Source organism: Diplotaxodon limnothrissa, linkage group LG9, assembly GCF_057381915.1.
Source record: "Diplotaxodon limnothrissa isolate DT_005_m linkage group LG9, D_limnothrissa_male_GT1.1, whole genome shotgun sequence".
Lineage (NCBI taxonomy): Eukaryota > Metazoa > Chordata > Actinopteri > Cichliformes > Cichlidae > Diplotaxodon > Diplotaxodon limnothrissa.
In genome coordinates, this window is record NC_140604.1 from 17486732 (window position 1) to 17510646 (window position 23915).

At 39.2% G+C, this 23915-nt stretch overlaps 1 protein-coding gene across 2 annotated transcripts in view; it reads left to right on the forward strand.

Annotated features, from left to right (window-relative positions):
• The first annotated feature begins 15639 nt into the window (after positions 1-15639).
• Positions 15640-23915, forward strand: part of LOC146625394 (collagen alpha-1(XV) chain-like) — a 65578-nt gene continuing 57302 nt past the window's right edge. For both annotated transcript variants that reach the window (XM_085362793.1, XM_085362794.1), the window contains exons 1-2: positions 15640-15759; positions 15851-15933. In XM_085362793.1, coding sequence (XP_085218919.1) covers positions 15722-15759; positions 15851-15933 — 121 coding nt within the window. In that variant the 5' untranslated portion in view covers positions 15640-15721. The remainder of the gene's footprint in view (positions 15760-15850; positions 15934-23915) is intronic.

Consider the following 23915-nt stretch of genomic DNA (forward strand, 5'->3'; position numbering starts at 1 on the left):
CACTCATCTGAGACATGCTATTTTATAAACAAGGATTCAAGCCTGCAATCTTGAGCTTACTAGCTGACTTCTCATTGTCTCACCCAAGCTGGCAACATATTATTATTTCTAACTTCTGACCCTAATGCAGCAGGCTGGATTTCACCCTTTTCAAAGTGTATTTAATTCAGGGAAAATCTCCCAGTTGGAAATATTAATTTCACGCCCTGATTCCAAAAAGAGTGCTCAAGAGTGTATTCTTCATATTACAGAGGTCATAAAGTACATCTGCTTTTAAGTAATGCCAAAGTTTATGTCCACACCATTCAAAGGCATCATGTTTTATCATGTTAAACTTAAACCCTCAGACATTTACTATAAACATATAAACTAAAAGATTCTTTATAAACATTCTTGACTCCTTGAATCTAATTAGATGGATTAAACTAGACTATTAAACCCAAGAATGACGTTCACTGACTCATTCATTCTTATTTCCATGTCCTGCCTGTATGAGTGTGTTTATGTGCATGTGATGGAAATTCAGAGAGGCAGTTTATTTTGTGGTCATCGAGGAAAGAACAGGCTACTTATGACTTGAGAATGATGCTGCTGCAGAGCTTTGCAGACTTACGTCACCACATTTTGGCTGTCTGCTTCCGAAATGTGTAGAGAGAACTCATCTTGTACAAAAACGTCTCTGTAGTGGAGTGAAAATTGGGGCAAAAACCATTTGTAATTGTCCACTGCTCGACCTTTTCATCGTTTCTTCCTTGAACTTTGCTTTTAAGGCTTCTTCCTTTTAGTGGTCAGTGCTGTTTAATTTGTTCCCTTTGTTCCCTTCCCTTGTCCAAGCCAACTTTTCAACCAATCATAATTTGGCCTGTGGATTACGCACATGTCCTATTTGAGACATTACTCAAAATTTGGAAAAATAAGGGATTTAATAGACTCTTTTAAAAAATAGTATTTTAATCAAGTGGATATTCTTTAACTTCAGTTATAATTCTAGTGGAAAGCAGAACACATCTGAACAAACTAAACCTCAAATCGTGCATTTAAAAGAAGTGAAGGAAACGGATGTGCTGAAAAGTAAAAAGAGTGAGCACAATGATTATTTTATCTCTGTCTTGAGATAACGAGATCATTAGAGGCCAAAATTGCAGTTTTTTTAAAATTTAAAATGCGATGAATTTACCCCGTAACCACTGTGTTGATAAATTAAGGTTTGTTCGGGGAAAGCCAAGCAAAAGTAAGATGAGAGACCAAGCAAACAATGATGTGTGTGTTTTCTGTTGACTCTGAGTTTGTGTGTAGCTTTGTGTTCGTATCAATAGGTCTAAATAAAATATCCAAATCACCTCAGGGGTAAAATCCTTTTAGCAAAACACTCTTTAAAGCAAACGTACTCCTCACAATGGAAAACTGCAGAACTAAATCAGAGCTTTAAAAAATACCCTTCATCACAAATGAGGAACATTTCCAGAAGCATTTCCTATAATGAAGGCTTTTTTTCATGTTTGACTCAGAATGAAAGTATAGCAACTAGAATCATGCTGTGAAGACCAACTTTGGCAGTAGTTTAACTGAGTTTTATCTCTTTTAGCTGATACATGGGGGATTCCAGGTCACTGTACATTCCAGCTTCTCTGACCTGCCAGGGAGCTGATGGTGGTGGGAGTGAGAGCATTTCTCTGTAGTGAATAGTTTCATAATTCAGGATGTGCACTGCATGGTCAAGTGTCAATATTGCCAACTTATTTCATAAGTATTTTCTGCTCAAAAATTCCCTTAGAAATGTCAGTATTAAAAAAAGTAGATAGAAAAAGTTCCAGCCATAGACTGGAAACTTACATAGGACACAACTGTCCTTACAACAAGTGTTGACTGGGAAAATTTACCAAGCATTTGTGAGCAGTTTTTCATTTACATTTAATACCAGTGTGGCTAAAAGAAATGTAAGTTGTAGCTTCTGTCATTACGGTATTTAGGAGCACAGGGTGATAGCATTATGCTTTGAATCAAAAACCCAAAGATGGTTGGTTTGCTATAATCAAGGAGAAAAAAAGTTGCCAGTTCTCGCATTCTAAAACTTGGAACAGTCAAATGCTGAATGTATTGGCAATGACTTAAATTGCTTTACATATATCAAGTTGCTAATTTTCACTGAGTCAGTTCTTGTGCTGTATGCCATTATATTCTCATGGCTAGATGATGTCTATAAACACTGGTGTTTACATATCCCAATGAAACCTCGAAAAACATTATAGGTTTTGTGTGCAGCCTTTGGGGAACCACTTTTTAAACCCTTGGCGACTTTATTGCAGGACATCATGAATAATGCATCAGTTTATCAGTTGTCTGGCACCACTACTCCTGCATGTTCTGTTGTGTTACTTTTTTCATTCCAACAAATATTTAAACATATAACTATTCTGTTTTTGGAAGGTCAAGTTATTGGTTACTTGACACGTAAGTTATAGCTATTACTAGAAGATGCTTTCTTTACCCCCCCTCCCAAAAAAATCCCTTTATGGTGCTCTGTTTGCAGTATATTGTAATAAAGCACCCTGCTGGTGGACAAGCAGAGGATGTTGGCTTTAGTGATAGCTGTAGTTGTACTGAGTGATAGCAACTTTAGATAAGAGCAACAAGAGAAGCTCAAGAAATACCAAGGGATGAGAGAGGAGTTCAAGAAGGTGTGGAGGGTGAAGGCAATAGTGGTTCCCATAGTAATCAGAGCACTCAGGGCAGTGACCCCCAAACTTGGGGAGTGGCTCCAGCAGATCCAACATCAGAGATTCCTGTTCAGAAGAGGAACAACAAAGGTACTGTGCAGGACCGTCAAGCTTCCGTGCATTTGGTAGACAATCCGAGGTTTAAAGATAGAGGAAGATACAGTGGGAATTTTAAAAAATGACAAAATTTTTGAACGTTATACTCTTCCACCATCCTGCCGATCAACAGCACCAGTGGCCATCCTGGTTTATGATGTAGAAATCTTATTGGTGATTCGCACATTTGCAAAGATTTTACACAAGATACACTTTCTGGCTCAGAACTCTTCATTTATCCAGGCTTAGAGACTAAATGTGAAGTATTCTGGCTTGTGGCAGAAAACTCAGTATTTTCTAACAAAGTTCTTGGTATTCAAAACAGTAACTCGAGATTATTGTAAAGCATCTGTCATGTCTACCTAAATTTATGGGTTTTAACATGTCTCAACATTGTGTGTGTCACATTTCTATCCAGTTGGTCAATGCGTGGCCTTTCACTTACTTAGTCTGTTGGCCATCACTGTTCAACACTGATGAATTGTGTTGATATCTAAGACTTGCATTAAGAAGCAAGAATTTGTTTAGTTTTCTTGCAATTAGGAATCCACCTTTATTTATCTGTCAGAGCTGAGAGCAGACAGTCCACTGAAAACTGAGTTTCATCATGCTTTTACCTCACTGCCTTTTACAATAACATACCCCCATATGTGTTCAGGCAGATCCTTGAAGACGGATTAGGGGATAATGGAGTGCAATATAGTGTTGACAGTAAGTTGAACGGTGGTCAAGGATTGTGGATTTATTCTACACAAAGAGAACAAAGAAGAAATCATTCAAGGAGGCTAAAAGAAGAGGAGGACTCTTTTGTTTATCATTACTGCAAGTGTCATCACTGGTTGAGCAATTGTGTTTGTGGAGTTTTTTGTACATACGTAGACACTTTAGCAAGCTCATGTAGGGCAAACCCTTCAAGCGTGATCACTGTCCAGCCTGCGTATAACCATTTCTTTCAGCAAACTTGTTTTCATTTATGTCTCACCATCGTAGTCATAGAATTTGGTTTCAATTAAAAAGAGCCCACAAAAATTCAGAAGATTACCAGGGAAGTCCCGTCAGACCTGCAACAGTCTGAATGATGGTGCTGATTAATCAAAGAATTGACCAATAAAGAATTGTTTGCAGCCACCCTGGGTTAGCAAGGACAGTCATTTGGGCTCTTGCCAATTTTGTTAGCATGACTGTAGAATCGTTTCCCAGCAATGAAAACTAACCGCAGACTTAGATCTGGAGATAATATGTGGGTCAGACTTTAAAGATGACCTCAGATTCTGCGGTGCTGTTGTTCATTAGTCATCTCTGCCTTTAAAAGAGATCTTTTATGCCTCACGAGTTGTGTCAGTGTTTGATTAAATTAAATCAGGAACAAAACTGACAATACCTGTGCAGTTACACAAATGCAGGGAAGGCCTGTAGTTTATATCTTTCCAGTCAAATATCCAGAATTGACGTCATCTCAGTGTTGCGTGAGGCACAGGGTGTGGATTGGCAATATTGTGGATTGACTGAGTTAAAGCAGCTCCTTACATCACAAAGGAAAGATCTCGGAAATATGCCATGGCCCCGATGAGTGCCCAGGGATGAAGTAGTTGGTTCATCCAGATGCTTGACCATTTTCCAATGCCTTGTCTAAGTCAGTTCCAAATATTTTCTGATGGTAAAATGGTAAATGGCCTGTATTTATATAGCGCTTTACTAGTCCCTAAGGACCCCAAAGCGCTTTACATATCCAGTCATCCACACACACATTCACACACTGGTGATGGCAAGCTACATTGTAGCCACAGCCACCCTGGGGCGCACTGACAGAGGCGAGGCTGCCGGACACTGGCGCCACCGGGCCCTCTGACCACCACCAGTAGGCAACGGGTGAAGTGTCTTGCCCAAGGACACAACGACCGAGACTGTCCAAGCCGGGGCTCGAACCGGCAACCTTCCGATTACAAGGCGAACTCCCAACTCTTGAGCCACGATCGCCCAACTCTTGAGCCACGATCGCCCCTGATCTGAAACACTTTGCTAGACAACAACCACAGCAGTTTAGTGCCTTCATTGTCATAATTTCTTCACTTTCTTTTTTACACCTTGCACTCATGGCCCTATAGATGTGTCACAGTCCAGAAACCTGAAAGCTCCTTGGTTTGTGGCCATAATTCAAAGAATCCCATGTTTGCCTTTTTGTAAAGTGCAACGTGTCCATCTGTGTATGGATTTCTCTTCGGATGACATACAGAGATGTATGCCTTTGCCTGCTTTGCCTGGTAATGAAAAAGCAGACCAATGTGTTTTAATCCCAGGGTGTCAAATATCACTGCGTAGATGGGCGTTGGTTCCTCGATGCACTGGCTGTGCCAATTCTGGCTGCCAAGAGTTATTGTTCATTTATTAAGTGACAGAGTCAGCATCTGGGAGCTTAAAGACCTTCACCTTTCAGTACTCACTGATTAGTCTTGTTTGCTTTCACTTTTTACTTTTGCTTTTACTTGCTGTTTAGGGTTAGGCATAGTGGCTTTGATTAAAATAACCCCATTCACTCTACATTTTAAAACCTGAAACTTACCCAGTGTGTAAGTGCCATTCGATGTCATTCGATGTTCGTAACCTGGTGGATCATCGAATGGCCCTTTTGCTCATTTAGGGGACACCAGCGGGTTAGGGAGAATGCAAGTGTATGAAATGTCTCTGGGAATGGAAACAGGCTAACCAGAAAATTCGATTCATCATTTCAAGATGGATAAAACTATTAAAAAATGTGCTTTAAAAATAAAGCTATAAACATGCAAACCAAAAAGATGATTTGGTGTGGTAAATCTAAGCTCTGAGGACTTTTATTGAACTCTTTGTGTTTATTGTCAAAGGTTTGTTGTTAGCAGTTGGTAGCTTAGCAAAGTTAACGATTACCATAGTGTGTTACAAAAGTCCAGAAAAACCTGCTAATATATTTTCAGATACATATTTTCATTTAATTTATTGATTTCATGTTTTGGGCAAATGATGCCCCCAAAATGGGCCACAAACTCACAAAACAAATTTCCAGATACATTGGAACTTAGATCTCATCTGAAAGACAAGTTAGAGATTTTTAGCTTATTCAGTAACTTGTATTTGCTCCCAGCTTCATTTCACACATCACTGCGTGTGAAACCTTTGAATTTGGCCCAAACAGAGCAATACTTTCAGTAACATGAGAGAAAAAAGCGATTTAGTAAAGAGAGTAAGAATTATTGTTTTTCTCATATTCACCTCTCCATCTGGAAAAGTGACTTTTGATTCAAACTCAAAAACGCGATTGGCCCACGGCTGAGACATCAGTTGTCAGAGGTCTGACTGGAAACACTGGACTGAGCGATGGAGATTAGTTATGCTCTGAGGGGTTTGCTTCAGAGCTGCAACCCTGATGTGAAGAAGCTGGACTGTCCCAGTCAGATGTTAATACCAGACTTTTGGACAAGATAGCTTCCAGCGCTCCTCATTGTATGCTAGCCATGATGTAAAAGTTCCCCGAAGGCAATTCCTCACCTGGATCCACAAGCAGTGAACAAATGTCTGCGGCAGTCTGCCTTTTGTTTTATGAACAACTTCCAGATTGTGTGCACAAGGACATCTTTCCTCCCAAGACATGTCAGTATATAAAACGATTGATTCATTATGTTTCATTCAAGTGCTTTGATGGTAAGAAGACAAACTATTGTGAGGAAGGCATTTTGTAATCTAAAGTTTATTTCTTTTGCTGCATTGGATGTGGTTGTTGTTTTGAACTCTGCTTTTTCTTTAGTTTGGGGCGTGAGTACATGAACTTTTGCGTAAACTCTTTGATTGCAGTGTGTATATGTTCATAAGTAAGAGAAATCTCAGCAACCCCACCTTACTAATCACAGTGTTTACTGTGCAGAAATAAACTATAAGCAAACAGCGATCTTGAGATATTGTAGAACAAGTTTGATTTGTACATTATCTTGTAGAGAACATAATGTAAGCACAGGAAGCTGAGAAATATAAATGCAGGTAAATTTAAAGACTTTTCCACAAACTTCTTGACCCTATTTCTCACACCTGGAATCCAGGATGATGAAATCAGAATGGATCAGATCTGTTCAAGAGTAAGAAAAAGAAATAGAAGATATATGCTAACCTTTTTGGCAGACAGTTGACAGTAAGTGAGAAAAGCTAGCGAGTGTTTTGTCCTGTCCACAGGACAGGCTGGACCAGACAAGAAGCTGCAGGCCTCACTCCATCTGTGTTTACCAGCCACGTTTCCCTGAGCATCACTGGAATAAATGGACACTGAAGCAGCTACAAGAGTCAGTACTTGTGCACATGCCTTCAAATGTTTGTCCTCCTGATGCCTTTACTATCATAAGTAATGAGCTTCTCTGTCTCAGCAGATGTGTTACTTCATGTCGGAGCCACAGTTTGAGTTGTCAAAAATTGTTAGTCTTGTGTCGTAAAACTAATGCTAAACAGCATTATTGGTTTATATAGCAGCATTAGTGCTAAGCTGTGGGATTTACATGTGTTGGTTTGATTAAAGGAGCTTTTTGCTAGCTAGGCAGCCAAAGCAAACAGCTGTACACACACTCTAAAGTTTTACATTTTCACTACTTTCTCAACTTCTGTCACAATGTGAACATGACCCAGACAAAAAGGTGTAACAGCTGCAACTTTAGTCTTTATTAAACTAGCAAGCACTTTGTAGGCCTACTTCTCTTGGTAGTAGTTAATTCAGTCCATAGCCTAAAAAGAGGTCAGTGGCAAAACCCACCCTGATGGCCATACCCTAGAAAATTCTCCTTTCTGAGTCTTAGAATTTACAAAATACACTCAGTGTTAATATAGTATGAAGTAGGAAATCTCCTTGCAACTACATGTGTCATTCAAATGAATGCAGGCTTAAAACACTTACTTTTTAGCTTCTCTCTGCAAACTCTTCTATTGATAACTGTCCCTTAATGTGTGAAATTGGGAGAATATTTGGGGGTTCTGACATCACTTAACAAGCTTCACTGAAATATTTTCCTCTGATAATAAAGCTAAAACTTTACTCCTGTGACCCTAGTGTATTAGGTTAAGAATTACTGACACAGTACGCTTATGTTGTTATTAAATATCACAGGCCCTGTGACAGGCGACTTGTCCAGGGTGTGTTGCACTCCAACTCTTGCTAAATGGGTGCTTATTGTCAATGAAAAGTAATTAACTAGTAAATCAAGCTGAACATGGGTAAACCCACCAAATGACTTGTAAAAAGACAAAAAATAAACAACTTATAAAACTGTTATACCATTATTAGTAAAGATGATTTCCTAGGACCATGAAAGGTGGATGCTGGAATGTGCCTGATTGTTTTTGCTGCTCATGTGGGTTTGAGCTCACAGAAATCCATGTCTCCCTCTGCTTATGAATCATCCCACACTTTAAGCTGAGAGCCTTCTAAAATTTTGCGTTTAACATATCAAATTACATCCAGATGTTATTCATTTCAGTGTTATTCTAGTGTCGTGCTCTGTGTTCTCATACCTTATATATCAGACAAGTACATACAGAGAAGACGAAGAAGACACTGCTTATAACTTTAATATGACTTGTGCACAGAAAATGTCGTTTCACTGATGAGTTAGCTGTCTGGGCATCAAATGTGGAAAGTAGCTGGAAACAAAAACAAGGCTTAAATGCCCGGTGGTATCCACAATAAACAGAAGCACACACAAATGAATCACAGGGGTAAAATGTGAGTATGTTTTAACACCAAGATTCTCCTCCCCGAAATGAACTATTTTAACACAGTAATAAAATAAAATAGTTGATAGTATATTTATGATGGATATGATGTTGCTAATGACAGCATACAGTAAGAAACTACAAAGTTCCAGCCTGAAATCGAAACACCACCCGTGTTAAGCACGTCTCATTTTTCTGCCTGTTTTCCCCTCTGAGCTGCAGCTGCAGCCAAGCACAGAATGAATGAACAATATCTGGCTGCTGCTGCTACTGAATCCTCTCTGACTGACGTTCCATTACGTTCAGGCTACTTTTATTTATACTTCAAATTCCAAGCAAAATGCAAACACAGTATGACAATTTAACCTCATAATTGCCATGCACTCTGCAGCCTGATCTTCTCCAATCTGCATGCAGTCAGTGTGTTTGCAAGGAGACTGAAGTGTCGCACAAGGCCAGCTTACAGGTCAGACTTTTGGCATTTCACAGTGGAAGCACTTGAGTTTGGCACTTGTAGCCAGGAGAACCAGTGAGGATGATTACACCAGGAGGCAATAATTACCTCCGCATTGTAGCAGTAAATCTAAAGATAAATGTGATTTTAAATGTAACTTGACAATTCTGGCATCTCTTGCTGCTTGGCTCGCTCACCGGCAGGTTAAACACCTGTAAGTGCATTCCTACAAAGTAACAGGGGTGGAGAGGAAACCCTGAAGTGGAGCTACATGATGTAAGCAAATTTCTGTCCCTTGGTTTTTTGGGTAGATCAGGAGGAGTTTTAGCTGTTTATTAGCTATCTGACCACTCAGATTAAGTTATATAGTGTATATGAAGCTTAGTCTGGGTCCTGCCACTGGAGCGAAATAAGTGACAGAAAGTGGATAGATGGACATAAAATGTAAGCATGACAAGCAAGTGTTTATTTCATTTATTTATTTCAGAGACAAACTTCAGCTTTGTTCCTTATCCCAATCTTATAATAGTTTATGATAAGAAAACAAAGGTCTAAACTTTTAGGTACCAGTGCCTTTTATAGTGTTTTTAACCCTAATGTACAGCCTATTTTTCTTTTTTATATGCTGCTTGATCCAGAGCCAAAACTTATTATTTTCTTGGCCAGTTCTAAATTATTAAATATATATTTTTTTGCCTTGTCTGTTGGCTAGGCAGGGTCTAAATTTATTTAAAACCCGTCTTTCTCTTTGAGAAAGCAGTTTGACCTTGTCCCTGTCAATCACTCTGAAACTGAATAGAGAGCCAGTTGCTTGTTTTCACTAGCAGGGCCCCTTTTGTTAATACAGCTTTCTGAATTTCAGCTTAAAGAACATCAGAAGCTTTTTTTTCTATGTTGACCTGAGACACGCACAAGCACATTCTGCCGCTCCACCGTCATCTCACCTCAGAAACCAAGTGCAACCTTTGAACCCTCAATACAAATAATTGTGATCAGGCTTCATAATGCAAGAAACTTCTGTTCCCAACCCCGTGAGCTGTGCAGACCATGTCAGCCATGTCAGAGAGAGAGATGGTGAAAAGCTGAAAAACGGGAGATGATGAATGCTGAATGTCTGAAAACGCAAAGAAGCCAGTTTATTTTGGTCTGATTTACACCCACTGGATGTGTTTTGCATTAAAGATGACTGAAAGGGTTTCTGCAAGTTTTTATTGATTTTCTTTCATTTAAAAAGAACATGGCATCACCAAAAGAAACATTGGTAAGACTTGCTTTTTCAGACCTTTTGAGACTGAGTAAAATACAAGAAGTTCTTTTTGTCCCTTCTCTGAAAAAGCAAACATTTGGGAGGTTGAACACTAATTTTTAAAAAGGTTATTTTGTGAGTGTTCTTCCTGTGACTGACATTAATTTATTTTTAAAAAAGCAGAAAAAGTCAAATGTCATGAATAAAGTCAAGTGAATTCCAGTAGAAAGCATCTTGCAGTTTGGTTTTGTACACTTTGCTTTCACAAGAATATGAAGACTTCAGACAGAAGAAACTGAAAAGTTGTTTAGGAGGAATTTAGCTGCAGAGTTTATTGGCAATCTAATTTGATGCAATGCTTGCAGATTATCTGCACACTGGGTAGCATTCAAAAAGGAGTAGTCTGAACTCTGAACCATTAGGAGAGATATTGAAAAAGCACCAGTCAAGAAGGATGACTCAAAGACCAGCATCCACAGCTCTGACGAGGTGCTTATCAAATACATGGTTAGCAGATGCAATGTTGATGCCAGAGGTCAAAGGAGAATCGCCAGACTCCTTTTAAACCTACAAAGAGAATAGCAACTCAACTACTACTACCATTGCAACCAAATTATGTAGAAGAGCATCTCTGAGCATGTTAAACATTAAAGCAGAGGGTCTACAGCAGCAAGAATGAGGAACTTCGACTACATGTTGCCAGAATTAGACAACTAGTCTTTTTCTGCTGCACTATTCAGATGGTAGGGTCAGAATTGGGCATTCACAACATGAAAGCATGGATCTATCCCACCTTGAATCAATGGTTGACATTGTTGGTGGTGTAATGATGCTGTGGATATTTTCTTGGCATTTCGGGTTACTTGGTACCAACTGTGCATGATTACAGATTACTTGAGGATTGTTACTAACTGTCTTCATTTCTTTATGACCACAATGAGCCCATATTCACCGTTCACTGTACTCAAATGGCCTCCACAGTCACCAGATCGCAACCTGGTCAAGCATCTGTGGGATGTGGTGGAGATTTACATCGTGGATGGTGTTGCCAAATTGTTGAATCTATACCATACCATTAAAGCACTTCTCAATGCAAAAGGTGGACCTTTAATTGTTCTGCATGTACAAAATGTGTGGGAAAGATTAATTAAGTCTCCAAATTGGCCAGTGTGATTGGAATCGTTTCGTGAAAACCTTTCAAGTTAAATTTGTTTTCTAAAAGAAAAAACAGTTAAAAGAATCATCTTGGTGACAGTATGGATCACTTCAGAGAGATCTCATCTGCTCTCTGTGTTTTTCTCCTTATAGCATTTATCATCACTGTTCTCACTGCTTTTATCTGAAGGTTAGAGGAGGTAAGATAAGGACTATTGAAATTGCGAGCATGTTTTTGAGCCCATTCCACATTTGTTCAACATTTATCAGCTCTCGGGGCGTCCTCCTGCTTTATTCTACAACACTCTTTCTGTTATCAGATCTCTCTACATCGATTGAGGGCAGTTCAAATATCATCAAAGTAAAGGCAGATTTTTTGACTGTTTCATATCACAATCCATTTAGACTCTTGGTGGTTTTGTCTTATTAAAAATCCCTGACTGTTTTTCAGCAGCACTGCAGTCTGTTTCAAACCACAGACAGTTAAGTCTGAACATGGAAATTCCCTTAAAAAAGGCTATTCTTTACAAACTGAAAGCCAGGCGCTGTTAGCAGATGTTTTCTTTTGGTGCTTTTTGATGTCATCTGGGGCAGCTCGGCCTGCTTTCTCAGAGCTGTTACCTAAAGAGGGATGACGATCTGGTAACTTACTGACTCATACCAGCAAGACCTCAGACTGGACCCCTTTTAAGCTGCTGCCACCCAGAGACTGAAATCCCTTTCTCTCTGTTACTGTTTTCTTTGCATAGAAACGGCGGTCTATTGCTCCTTGTCTTTGTGTTTCTAACATCACGAAGAATTCTCCCTTCACTCTGTTTACTTCAAAATACACAGACTACTATGGAGAGCTCTGAAAAATCTTAGGTGCTCGTGGGTGGAGAGGGGGCGTAATAAGTAATCTTGGCAGCACAGAAAGTTGGTCACTGTATTTTTCAGTCAGGATTTTGCCAGGAACAAACATTAATTAAAAAAAGAGCTTTTCTGACAAGTTTATAAATCGAATCTTCACCACTTTTGTTTCAGATGTCATTTGGAAATTTCTAGTTCGTGTACAAAGAGGGGCTTATTTGCACAGCATCAGTATCCACATGACCACCAGACTTTAATAGGCCATATAACTGTTTTCTTTTATGACTGTTCTCGTTGAAAACAGTATGTTCAAAGAACAAACAGGGATTACCTTGGACTGGGAAATACATTTTAGAGTAAATGTAATTTCAGCCCATATTACTGTCACTGGCAATAGATTGTTCTAGTGGAGAAGGTTGGACACGTACCCTATATTTGGTTAGATCTCTTTTAGGGCTATGGTTATGGATTCCCCTCATGAAACTTTGATAACAGTAACTCATTTATATCTGTTGTTTGAGATGTTTTCGGTTTAGTATTAGGTTAGGGAAAGTTTTTGTGGTTTGTTGTAGATGTACTTATGGATAGCCTGTTTCTTTACTGGATTTTAGGCTTTATAGTTTGCATGTTCTCCCTGTGTCTCTATGGGTTCTCTCTGGTTACTCCAGCTTCCTTTCAAAGTCCAAAGACTTTCATGATTCTGGTGATTCTGAATTGGCCATAGGTGTGAATTTAATTATGAATCTGTCTCTCTGTAGCCTTGTGATGCACAGGTGACCTGTTCAGGGTGTACCTTGCCTCTTGCCCTTTTACAGCTGGACAACTGCAACTTCACATCCAAGACAGCTTTTTATTTTAATGGAATAAATCCTCATTAACAAATTATCTAGTATAACAGATCGCATAAAGAAGGAAAGATATGGGTAAAAAGACACTCAGCATCTCATGAAAGCGCTGGTCAGTCAGTATGATGTCAGTTATGTGAATAAAGCTTATCATAGTTTCTGCCTCACTAATAGCATCACTCACAGTCCATGATGGCTCTTATCTGTCTGAGCCGTCAGAAGCAAGGTCTGAACACATCCTTATCTGTCCTCCCCTCGACCACATTGGCTCCTGCAGACAGACCGGCGGGGGTTTGCGTGCGTTTGTTTAAAGCAGATTCCATTTTGCTCCCGTATGAAGTGCTCTTCAGTCCAGACACTGGGTCTGATGAGTCACCAGAGGTGTTATCACAAGCAGAAATGATTAACCTATTATCACAAAATTCCTTTGCAGTGTGTGCCACATTGTCTGCTATTTCTGCTATTCTGACTTTATTTTTATATCATAAGACGCCCAAAAATGTGGATTTTAGCAATCTCAGGATCTGATGAGTTTACTGTTTTTGACGGTGAGTTAGATATTGTAGTTTAATCACACTTTGATGGGTAGCAGTCAGCCTGTGAGCTGTGAAATAGTGCAATTTTGTCAAAGCAGCTGGCATGTCAGGTGTCCTTTAGTGTCAGTGGTGAGATGCACCTGGTCATGCCAATGGAGAGATGAGACATATACTGGTTCTTGGAGTCAATGGAAACCCTTAAGTGCTGTTTTTCAAAGTGTAGGAATAATGTTTACCCCTTTTCATAAACCTAGTCAAGAAGGTCTGATGCCTAAAACTGACTAAATAGCGAGTGAAAACAGAAGCAAAGTTCACAAAAAATCTCTAAATTGAGAAATGTGCTAAATGTTGTTATTTTTTGGATTTAATTTCTAGTTGATGCCCTAGACAGTGAATGCACTGGCAGATCGGGGTGGACTGAAAGTAAAAAAACAAACAAACAAAACCTTTGTATCAAGAAGGCAGCTCCAAATATGAGGACTTTTATGGTAAGCAACAATTATGATTCACTCATGAATACAAACCCTTACCCTAACCCCCAATCCTAACCCCCTAACCCTAAATTAACCTTATAGTGTATTCAATATGACCTGAAACTACTGACCCAAGTTCATAACTGTTTTCCCATACCCAGATTGCTATATAACCAGAAGTCTTTTGGAAACTATAGGAGTCACCAGGGTTTAAAGTAGGGTGAAAGAATCTGGAACAACATTCAGCTAATGAGTGATTCAATGTGATGAAGTGCCTCTGTGCCTTGAAAATATAGGATGGGTAGGTGTGATATCATTATATTTCATGCAAATGGCTGAGCTTTTCTTCAAAGGGGGTTTTAGCTCACCCTTGAGGAGACGGTAAAACGTTTAAACGTATGAGAGGCTTAAAGTTGATGCTTTTAAGCGTCTGATCGGGTTTCCTTCTGGGCGCATCCAGGCATGTTCAAAGGGTAGAACCCAGGAAAGACCTACAAGAGGCTGGGGAGACAAAACTCCTAACATGGCCCACGATGACCTGCTGCAGGAAGAGCTGAAAGGGTGTGTCTATGGAGGACAAAGCAGTGATTTGGAAGTCAAAATAAAAGATGGATGTTAGAAACTAAATTTCATTTCTTCCCCCCCTTCTCACCGTCTCTTCTCCCCTTTGGTTTTCTTTCTCTCCCTCTCTTTCTTTCATTCTTTCTCCCTGTCCTATCCCCCAGTCATGTCTGTCCCGTTTGTAGGAACTGAAAATAAAATAAATTCATAATTATAATAAAGGTCAATCAAATGGACCAATATGGCAAGGCCATGATGATCCACTTGGTAAAATAAATCCGCTTGGCATCTTTCTTGGCCTTAAGACAACAATTCTGATGGCTAAAGATCCAAACGGGACACAAAAAAAAGAAGAAACTAAATTTCATTCAAAATGACAAGAAAAAATTATTTTCCGTGCCAATTTTTGTTTGGAAGGAGAACCAGACTTCTAATAATCCAGGTGCTGCTGTGGATTAGGGGATTCTGCTTTTGGTGGGCTGAACCTGACAAAGAGAACGCACTGAAGTGATGCCAACAAATAATGTAAGCTCTGCTCTAAGCTATCTGAATATTTGCTTTGACCCTGACAGAAGTTCTTGTCTTTGCTTAAAGAAAGCTTTGAATGCTGCAGATGTTACAGTGTCTTCCCCCAGCAAGTCAAGGCCACACAAAAAGTGCTCCCAAGTGCTGAGAAAGTGAGAGAAACCACACCAGTGAAGGGGAGCAGGAGAAAAGTTGGTGTGTGTCTCTGGTGGAGGGGGGGTGGTTTAACTGGAGTGTGTTAATTTGGATCTGGAGTTGAGATGTCTGAGGGGAGGGCTGGATTAGAAAGCGGTGGTCCATAGAGGAGACGCTGGGAGTCAGATTTCAGCTTTACGAGGGCCCCTTGAGTCCCGATTCACTGAAGCTGCCTTTGTTTGACTGAGAACCAGAGAGCGAGCGAGAGAGAATCAGGGGGCAAGAGAGAGGAGGAGGAAAGAGCAGTTTTTAGTCTGGAGTGAATGAGAGCGAGGCAGAGTGAGCTCCATCTCTCTCTCTCTCTCTCTCACTGTCTCTATCAGCACCACATAGAAACGGGGCAACTTTAGCATGGACATAAACTCACCAACACTAAAGATGACTCCACGGTAAATGAAACCCACTGTGTTTTCTGTAAAGAAGTTGAATTGATGAACTTTTAGCAAGTTTTCTTATTCCTAAATTGTGTTTTTTGTGCAGCATTCTTCCCTGGCTCTTTGGATTATTTCTCCTTGCCCTCCGGTTCTGCTGCCATTGCTCGTCTGCCTATCAGCTGCTGGACGGTATGTGGCTGTTGACTGTTTTTTTTTTTTTTTTTTTTTCCTTGTTGTTTGTTTGGGTTTTTTTTGGTTTTTTTTCCTACTGTTGGCAAACTTTCTGCTGGTTCAGAGGTTTTTCAGCTGTTGAATATGAATGATGGAGCAGTTGCTCTCTAGTCCTGAAAGGGACTTTTCTGTTACTTAAAAAAAAGTGTGTGTAAATATTATTCTGTTGATAATGTGGTTAGCTGAGTAGTTTAGGACATTTTAGATTTAATTAATGTTCAAGTAATAGAAATGTTGATGTTTCAGCTTTCAATGTTGTATATTTGACCACATTTAAAAAGACAGCGTAAGATTTCTTTTAAGTCTCTGGCTGTTGTTTCTCCCTTTCACTACAACTCTTCTAGGCTCTTTACTCACATGTTGGTGATAATTAAAGTGCAAAGACCCTGGAGATGTCTTGAGAGTTTAAGCCTGTTTTTTGAAGTGGTGTTCAAAATGTGGCCCCAGTTTGACATCCTAGGGGATGTTTTATATTGGTGTTATAAGACCAGGTTTACTTGAGCAGGAGATACATGAAGGAGCCTTAAATGTCTAATGAAGAAACATATACTGCCCTACACTGAGGAGAACTAGGCTACCATTGGTGTGACATAATTGTCACCACTCTCTAAAGTTTATTCTCTACTTGGGTATATTTTAGGCCAGTTCAACCCACCTGCAGACCTATTCATAAAAGCCCAATTGAAGTCAATGTGATCACAGACCAGCTGATCATCAGAAGATCTGGTGCCTAAGTTCAGTTGGGATGGTTCTTGAGTCACCTTACACAACACTGATTATAATGCAGATTTAGGGAGGATGAGGTGGAGGTGCGATGGATGGATGTGGACACATACTGGCATTCCCAAACTCTTTGGCAAACCAGTGCTTTTAAATTTATAGCATTGATGCAAGCGAGGGAGACTCCTTTAGGCTTCTGTTCCATATTATTTCTTGAGTTATTTCTTGGCTGACTTGTTTCTCTGATCCCGTGTGCAGTGCTTTGCTGTTTCTGGAGACTGTTTTCACAGCTTAAACCTAGATTTTCTTTGTAGTGATTAATACATCACTCAGGACACTTTAACATGTTTCCAATTAGTGCTGGAAGACTTGCAGATTTTCTTTTCCATTGCAACTGGATACCAGTAAAACCTCACAATGTACGTATTGACAGAAAAGCTCTGCACTCAGTAGCACTGCATAATTAAGCGAGTGAAGATGATGCAATGCTGAGCATTGGAAGGTGCATGTCATAGATGACAGTCATTGCCAATTATCTCTGAGAGCCTCACTTTATTAGTTTTCATGCTACGCTTCAGACAGACAGGCCAATATACCATCACTGCTTTCGTCAGTGTGCTGGAATCCAGATTAGCATTTTGCAGTTATCTGTAAGGATAGCTTGACCTGTGTAAACCACAAAGACCCCCATGTCACAAGAGCAGCATTGTCCAGGCTTAGCTAAATGATTACAGGGTCTCGTTACCTAATGTGGCCCTTATGGAGCTTAGTGGTCTTGCTTATATTAGGAATTAAACACAACCTATGCTCCTGCTGGCTTAAAAAAATGTGTGACCACTTTTAATAAGCATGTCCTCTTAAGAGATAAATGGAATATAATCGCGTGGGAATGAAAACAAGCTCTAAATGTGCTCTGCATCCAAGCTGAACTGGTGTTGATGTGTGTGAGGAGGTGGGTGGTGCTAAAACAAATTTTCAAAAATGTGATTTCATTGTCCAGTTTCCTTTACTGTAGATCCTGCAGATGTTGGGTGAGCCAGAGGCTCCATTCTCAGGCTGTTTGTGTTCTTGCCATATTTATAATCCTCTGCCATGATTCACTTTTTCAAGACAGGGGGAAAAAAGCAGAGTGTGCTTGCGCACGCTGGCTCACTTGCCCGAGAGAGCACCAGGGACACATATTTCCAAGCTGCATGTTGTAAATATCCTTAAACAGAGCTGTCGCTGTGGCAACATTCACGTTTCTGTGCATGATTTCAAAAAGGAGAAAATGATATAATCCTTTCTCTTAGTGTGAAATAGTGCAAACTGCTTTTCTTAGCTATGTCTGTTACTAATGTGTGAGAATGGTTTTCAGCTGGAAGCATCAGAACTAAAAGCTGGAAACACAAAGAGAAATTCCATGACTGGAACATTACAGCATCTGTCAGTGAATGAATAAATAAGTTATGTATTAAAGTTACATGAGTCATTTGAACTAACCAAGTGGCTAAAAAGTTAAGCCAACATAGCAGTGCCAAAAACTGCAGTTCTTTGAATGGCTAATTTAAGCTAGCCCCAAAAGTGAGTCAGTTTTCAGACTCCCATGTTATCATGTCCAGGTCTGCAGCAAAAGTTTATATATAAAACAGCTTTAGTATACAATATATTGCTAATTACCATCCGTCATAACATTTGTGAGAGAGATGAATGTACAATAGTCACTTTTTTAAAGCCTTTTAAAGATTTTGTTATCTTTCAAGGTTTTCTTGTAGTGCAATAATTTCACAAAATGATTGCTGTGCAGGTAATTGTGGTTAAAGACGCTTGATACAGTATGTGCCTGTGTGATGAATCTTCATAACGCAACGTCCTGACATGAGCTGATAACTTGGAGCGGTCACTTCAAGGATCCAAAAATCCAATATATGGAAGGCTACACATGCTCAGGGTTTTAAAAATGGGACATTGTGTTGAATGTGTAGACGTATAGATTTTCTATTAAATTTGAAGTTAAATATGTTGAGAACACCATTTTGAAAATCCCATTAATAAGTAAAGAAACTCTTTACTTATTAAAGTAAAGAGTTTAATAAGTAAACTCTTTAAAATAAATTGTAAAAAATAAATGGTTTTACAATTTATTTTACAAAAATAAATTGTAAAACTACTTTGGTCCAAGATGAAAAGGATCCAAATATCAGCCCTATTGTTTTCATATCCAAAATAATAATAAATGAATACCTGCCAGGGTACTCCCTGTTTTCAATCTTCACTAATGAGTGCATATGCATATATAGAGTAGCAACTCTGTATGTGCACTTGCACATGCATGGGTTTATATACGTCAAAATGAGTACACGCATGCAAAGCTCTCCAGCTGGTGTCCACATGGTAATTATTGTCCAATGATAATGGTTTTAATTATCTGAAGCAAAATAAACGTCCAGGACAGTGAACAATGAAGGATGATAAGACAGTGTGGCTGATGATGTGAGTATAAGAGAATGTGGTGATTACACTGAACTTGGTGCTGAGGGTAATTATAGTGATCAGGGTGATTATGATGAAGACAATGGTGGCGATGATTATCACAAGATTATTGTCATGATGCAAGTCCTTAGAGAGGTTAAAGGGTGTTGTTAGAAGTATATTACCGATATAGGAAAAAATAGGGTGGGGGATGACTGTGGTTTGCACACATGACCCACATTTGACTTTTGTATGAAGCTGTTTTGAATGAGAAAATGTTGAGCCAGAAGAAAACCTCAAGTTTAAATATATAAACGTGTTGCAAAATAAAACAGAATTTAAAAGAGATTGATTCTCACACCAAAGCAAGGCATTTTTTCTCCTGGTAAACACAGGCCTGTTTTCTGTTTATCTCATATTTGCTCTGTGAAGGTCATCAGGGTAATGAGGTTAGACTTGCATCAGAGTAACAAACAGGGTGCAATAAAACAAGCAACTTTTACTGACCTCAAGATTATCACTGGCAAAAGAACCAAACGATAGATTCAATTTAGGTCACTCAAGTATAAAAGAGTTGATTTAACTCACTGAAATGTCAACCTTTCTCCAAAAACTACTTTGGTGTTAAACCACCAAAGATTGGTTTTGTAGCTGGAGGCTTAGCTGCACAGTGCTGGATATATTTCCTGGGGAGGTATCATGATTTGTCAGTGTCAGATGAAGACTTCAAGTGTGATGAAAACAATGGAAATGGAAATAAATCTTTGTGGAAGTACCAGGCTTCTGTAGCTCCTAATTTTAGCTGGAAGCCGCTGGATTATTGCTGCATTAACCAATAAAAAGAGGAAGATCTCAGTGTAACTCTTATTAATCCAAAAGCCTTGGTTTCATAGTAGCTGATGAAATTCACTCTATTATATGACAATAAAACCTGTAGATCCAGTCTTAATCATAGTTTTAATAATACATGCATGCTGACACTGACTATAAGGAAGCATTATGTAATAGCAATATGTAATATTTCCACATCCATTTGGTCTTGATTCTGACTTGATGAGATCCTGGTTTGGCTCCAGTTTTGATGTGGGTCATCTAGATTGTGGGCTTGAACAGAGGTAACATGTCAGCTTTTGATTATTAAGACTGTTATTAAAACTACTTCATAGGGAGATTCTCAGCCCTGTCCAACTGTGATTTCATAGCTAAGCAAAAAACCCCTACATACAACATTTGAGGCTTTAAAAGTCTGTAACATTTTCCGATTAAAATAATAAATGTCCAGTTTCCATCCACAAGATGACATAGCAGACAAGTGAGTCAACTCATAAAATACTGAGTGTCACGGTTCTGGGTCCGTTGGACCCAGTATTTTGAGTTTCTTATGTTTTGGTTTATTTTGCATTATGGATTAGTTATTTTCTGGTGATACTGTTTTGATTACAATTATATTCTGATTCTTTAGTTATCTGATGATGTTGATGATGATTATTTCTGGTTTAGGTTTTGTTATCTTGCCCTTATGTTTGGTTTAGGTTGCCTGTGCTTAGTCTTCTCTGCCCGTATGTCCCTCTGTTTGTCCATGACGTCATTATGCCTGTTTACGAGTCTGTCTCTGTCTGGCGTGTGCTTCCTGTCTTATTTTGTAGGTCTGTGTCCTTTGTCAGTGCGTTCAGCTTTGTGCTCTCCCTGTCTCGTCAGTGTAATCTACGTCAGCCGTGTCTCCCAGCTGTTTCCTCTTTGCTCCGTTCACCTCTTGTATTTAGTGTCTGTGTCTTCCCCTACTCGGTGTCGCATCCTTAACGTCTGTTCACCCTCATGCCGTGTGTGGATCTCCCTGTGTCTCTCTGTGAATTCTTAGTTTGTAGTTTTCCCAGTTTAGTTTTGTATTTCCTATGTTCTGCCTCTTCAGCAATAAAGCTGCCTTTTGAGTTTATTCCCTCGTGCCTGTGAGTCCTGCATTTTGGGTCCTACTCCTGCCTGCCACACAGCCGACCATGACACTGAGCTTGTATTTCTTGGGAAACATCACAACAGCGAGGTCCGAGCACAAAAGCTGTCACCAAAAAGGAAACCATCAGGTGATATCACTCTGACTACCACCGAATGTTAAGAGAGGCCAGCTGTTTCTTTGACCACATCCACGTGTTTATAAACCGTGACAAATTTGCCAATGGGCCGTACGAGGTTACACAGTATAAATAATGCTGCCTTTGCTTTTTTATGCTGCAATGATGTGCTGTAACTGACACGTGTTTTCCTCTGAGATGTTCAACTCACATGAAAATTAATTAACTGTTGGAAGCACTGCCATAACAAATCAAACGTTTGCTTTAGCTTGCTAATGCACTTAGTCTTGTATACCTTTTGGTTTTGGCTCAGGAAAAGTTTAGCAAATCACATCAGAATTCTAGTTTGTTTCAATTCAAGACTGCCTTTTATAATCTAAAAGGCAAACATTACATTATTTCCAGTACTACATAGCAAAAAGATGCGCATGCACAGAATTCACACCATGGTTGTGCAGGTTATGAAAAAGACCAAATATGCTCACTAGTTTTTCTTTGAACTTCATGGTGACCAAATAAACAGAAGAAAATCTTGCACATGTCTACCTTCAAGACTTTGTGACAAAACACCTATCTAACCACAAACTGCACGTTAAAAATGGCTGTACAAAATCCAAAAATTTCTGTACTTTTCACACTTTAAATCTGCACTTCTAGAAGTTGTTTCTGCAAACTATTACATGTATCGACCTGTCATTTTGTCTTCTGTTACTTATCCGAGTGTGAATCACATCAGTCCAAGCAGTGATACCCAAACATCCCTTTCTCCAGCCACTGCCTCCAGCCTTTCCAGGGGGTCTTCGAGGTATTTCTAGGTCAGCCTAGAGATGTAATTTCTTCACTCTGGGGTCTCCTCCCAGCAGGATATGCCTGAAATGTCTCACCTAGTCGACGCTGAGGAGTTATCCTAAACATTTAGACACTGGAAAATGACCTATTCACCCTCTTTTATAGTCATTTAGGCATAAGACTATGTGTCCTCATGTGTCCCTTCTTGAGATAAGAGTTGAACCATTCTTGTGGCTGTTTACACTTTCATATGTCAGCAAGCTCAAACCGATTCAAGATGTACTGTGGCTTGTTTTTGTTGCAGTGTCTGCAGCCCAGGTTATTACTGTTTACTTCCAACTTCCATATTTGGTCCACTGTACCAACTGCTGTCTTCATCTGGATTGTATTTCATTCATCACTTGTGACTGATTGTCATGTGGTCTTGATCTTGTCTTTTTTGATTTCTTTTTCTAATATTCTCATTAAAATCTTTCAAAATGAACACGAGACCATGAAAACGCAGCTACAAAGACACTGGCTGTGTGCTGCTGACAATAACACTTTGAGGAAAGCTGCTATACAGCCTGTATTGGGGCCTCTGCAAGTGATCCAAAAGAAACCCTTAACTAAAAACACATGCATTATCCTGGAGGGTAAACAGGAATAGCTAAATTTGTCCTGGACAAAACAAGCCACTATTTTAAGTGGCAGTCTGTGTGGGATGAGATGAATGACTTCAAGGCATGAAACCTGACAACAAACACAGGATGTGTTAAGTATAGCAAGTTTCTGTATGGGAAGATAAAGGTGTGATCGCTAATGTCACCTTGACCTCCCTTCTTGGTTTTTAAGTCTTTTTTTTGGAAATTGATGGAGCATGTTGGCAAGTTCAAATTCCTAAGATAACTTATCTTTACTAAACCTCTCATTAATTCTTATCTGAACATCCATTGTCGCTCCTTTAAATCAAAGCTTTGGCCATCAAAGGGTTTTTTTCATCCTCAATACTGGAGCTGCAAACACTTTGTTGGATGTTGTCAACTGTTTTCTTTTCCTTGGTCTTTAATCCAGCACTGGATGAAGAGGATCAAACAGCTCTGCGCTTTGACTCCTTTACCGACTGTCGCTGCTGTTTGTGTCTGGAAAATATCAATACTCTTATTCAATATAAAATAGATTGTTTTTCTTAATGACATTTAAGAGAGAGAGAGAGAGAGAGAGAAAGAAAAACACAGATTGAAGACGTCCGTACTTTGTTATGACATTTTGTTCAGCTTTTCCCTTAATGATGAATTCTATTATTCCCAGGAGTTTGTCTTTATAGTGCTACTAGCAGATCAAAGTCCTTCCTTTTTCCGTGCGAAATCTCTGCAAAGTCTAATGTGCATGAAAATCACAGATACAGACAGTCCTTGTGGTCACACAATTAATCCCATGACAATTTTTTTGCCCAAAATTATTCTGACATGTGGTTTTGTTTGGGAAATTCCTTAAAATTTGGCTGATTTTTTTTTTTTTTTTAATTTTTGCATCACTTGGTATGAATTCTGTTTCTGTTGGGTCAAAATGTCCCACCCCTGCTATAGATTCCCATAAACCCTTTCTTTTGGCAGCATATCTCAGAGACTTGCATTAATAGACTTCTATGTAGTACACTACTAGTGTACTGTGTAAATGTTGACAATATAGTGCTGCCTGAGATCACACAAGTTGTGCACAAAGTCACATTATGACTGAAGCCTTTAACCATGATTGCCATGCTGTTTAACTTATTTTAGAAATGTTTACAACTATGTATGCTACAGATACTGCAGCTTACTGTAGTGTTACTGTAGTATTACTTTAGCACAGATTTATCTAGGATGTTGAAGATAAAATGCATATTAACCAAAAAACAGCAAAACAACGTTGATAGCTAGCTAGAAGTGGTAT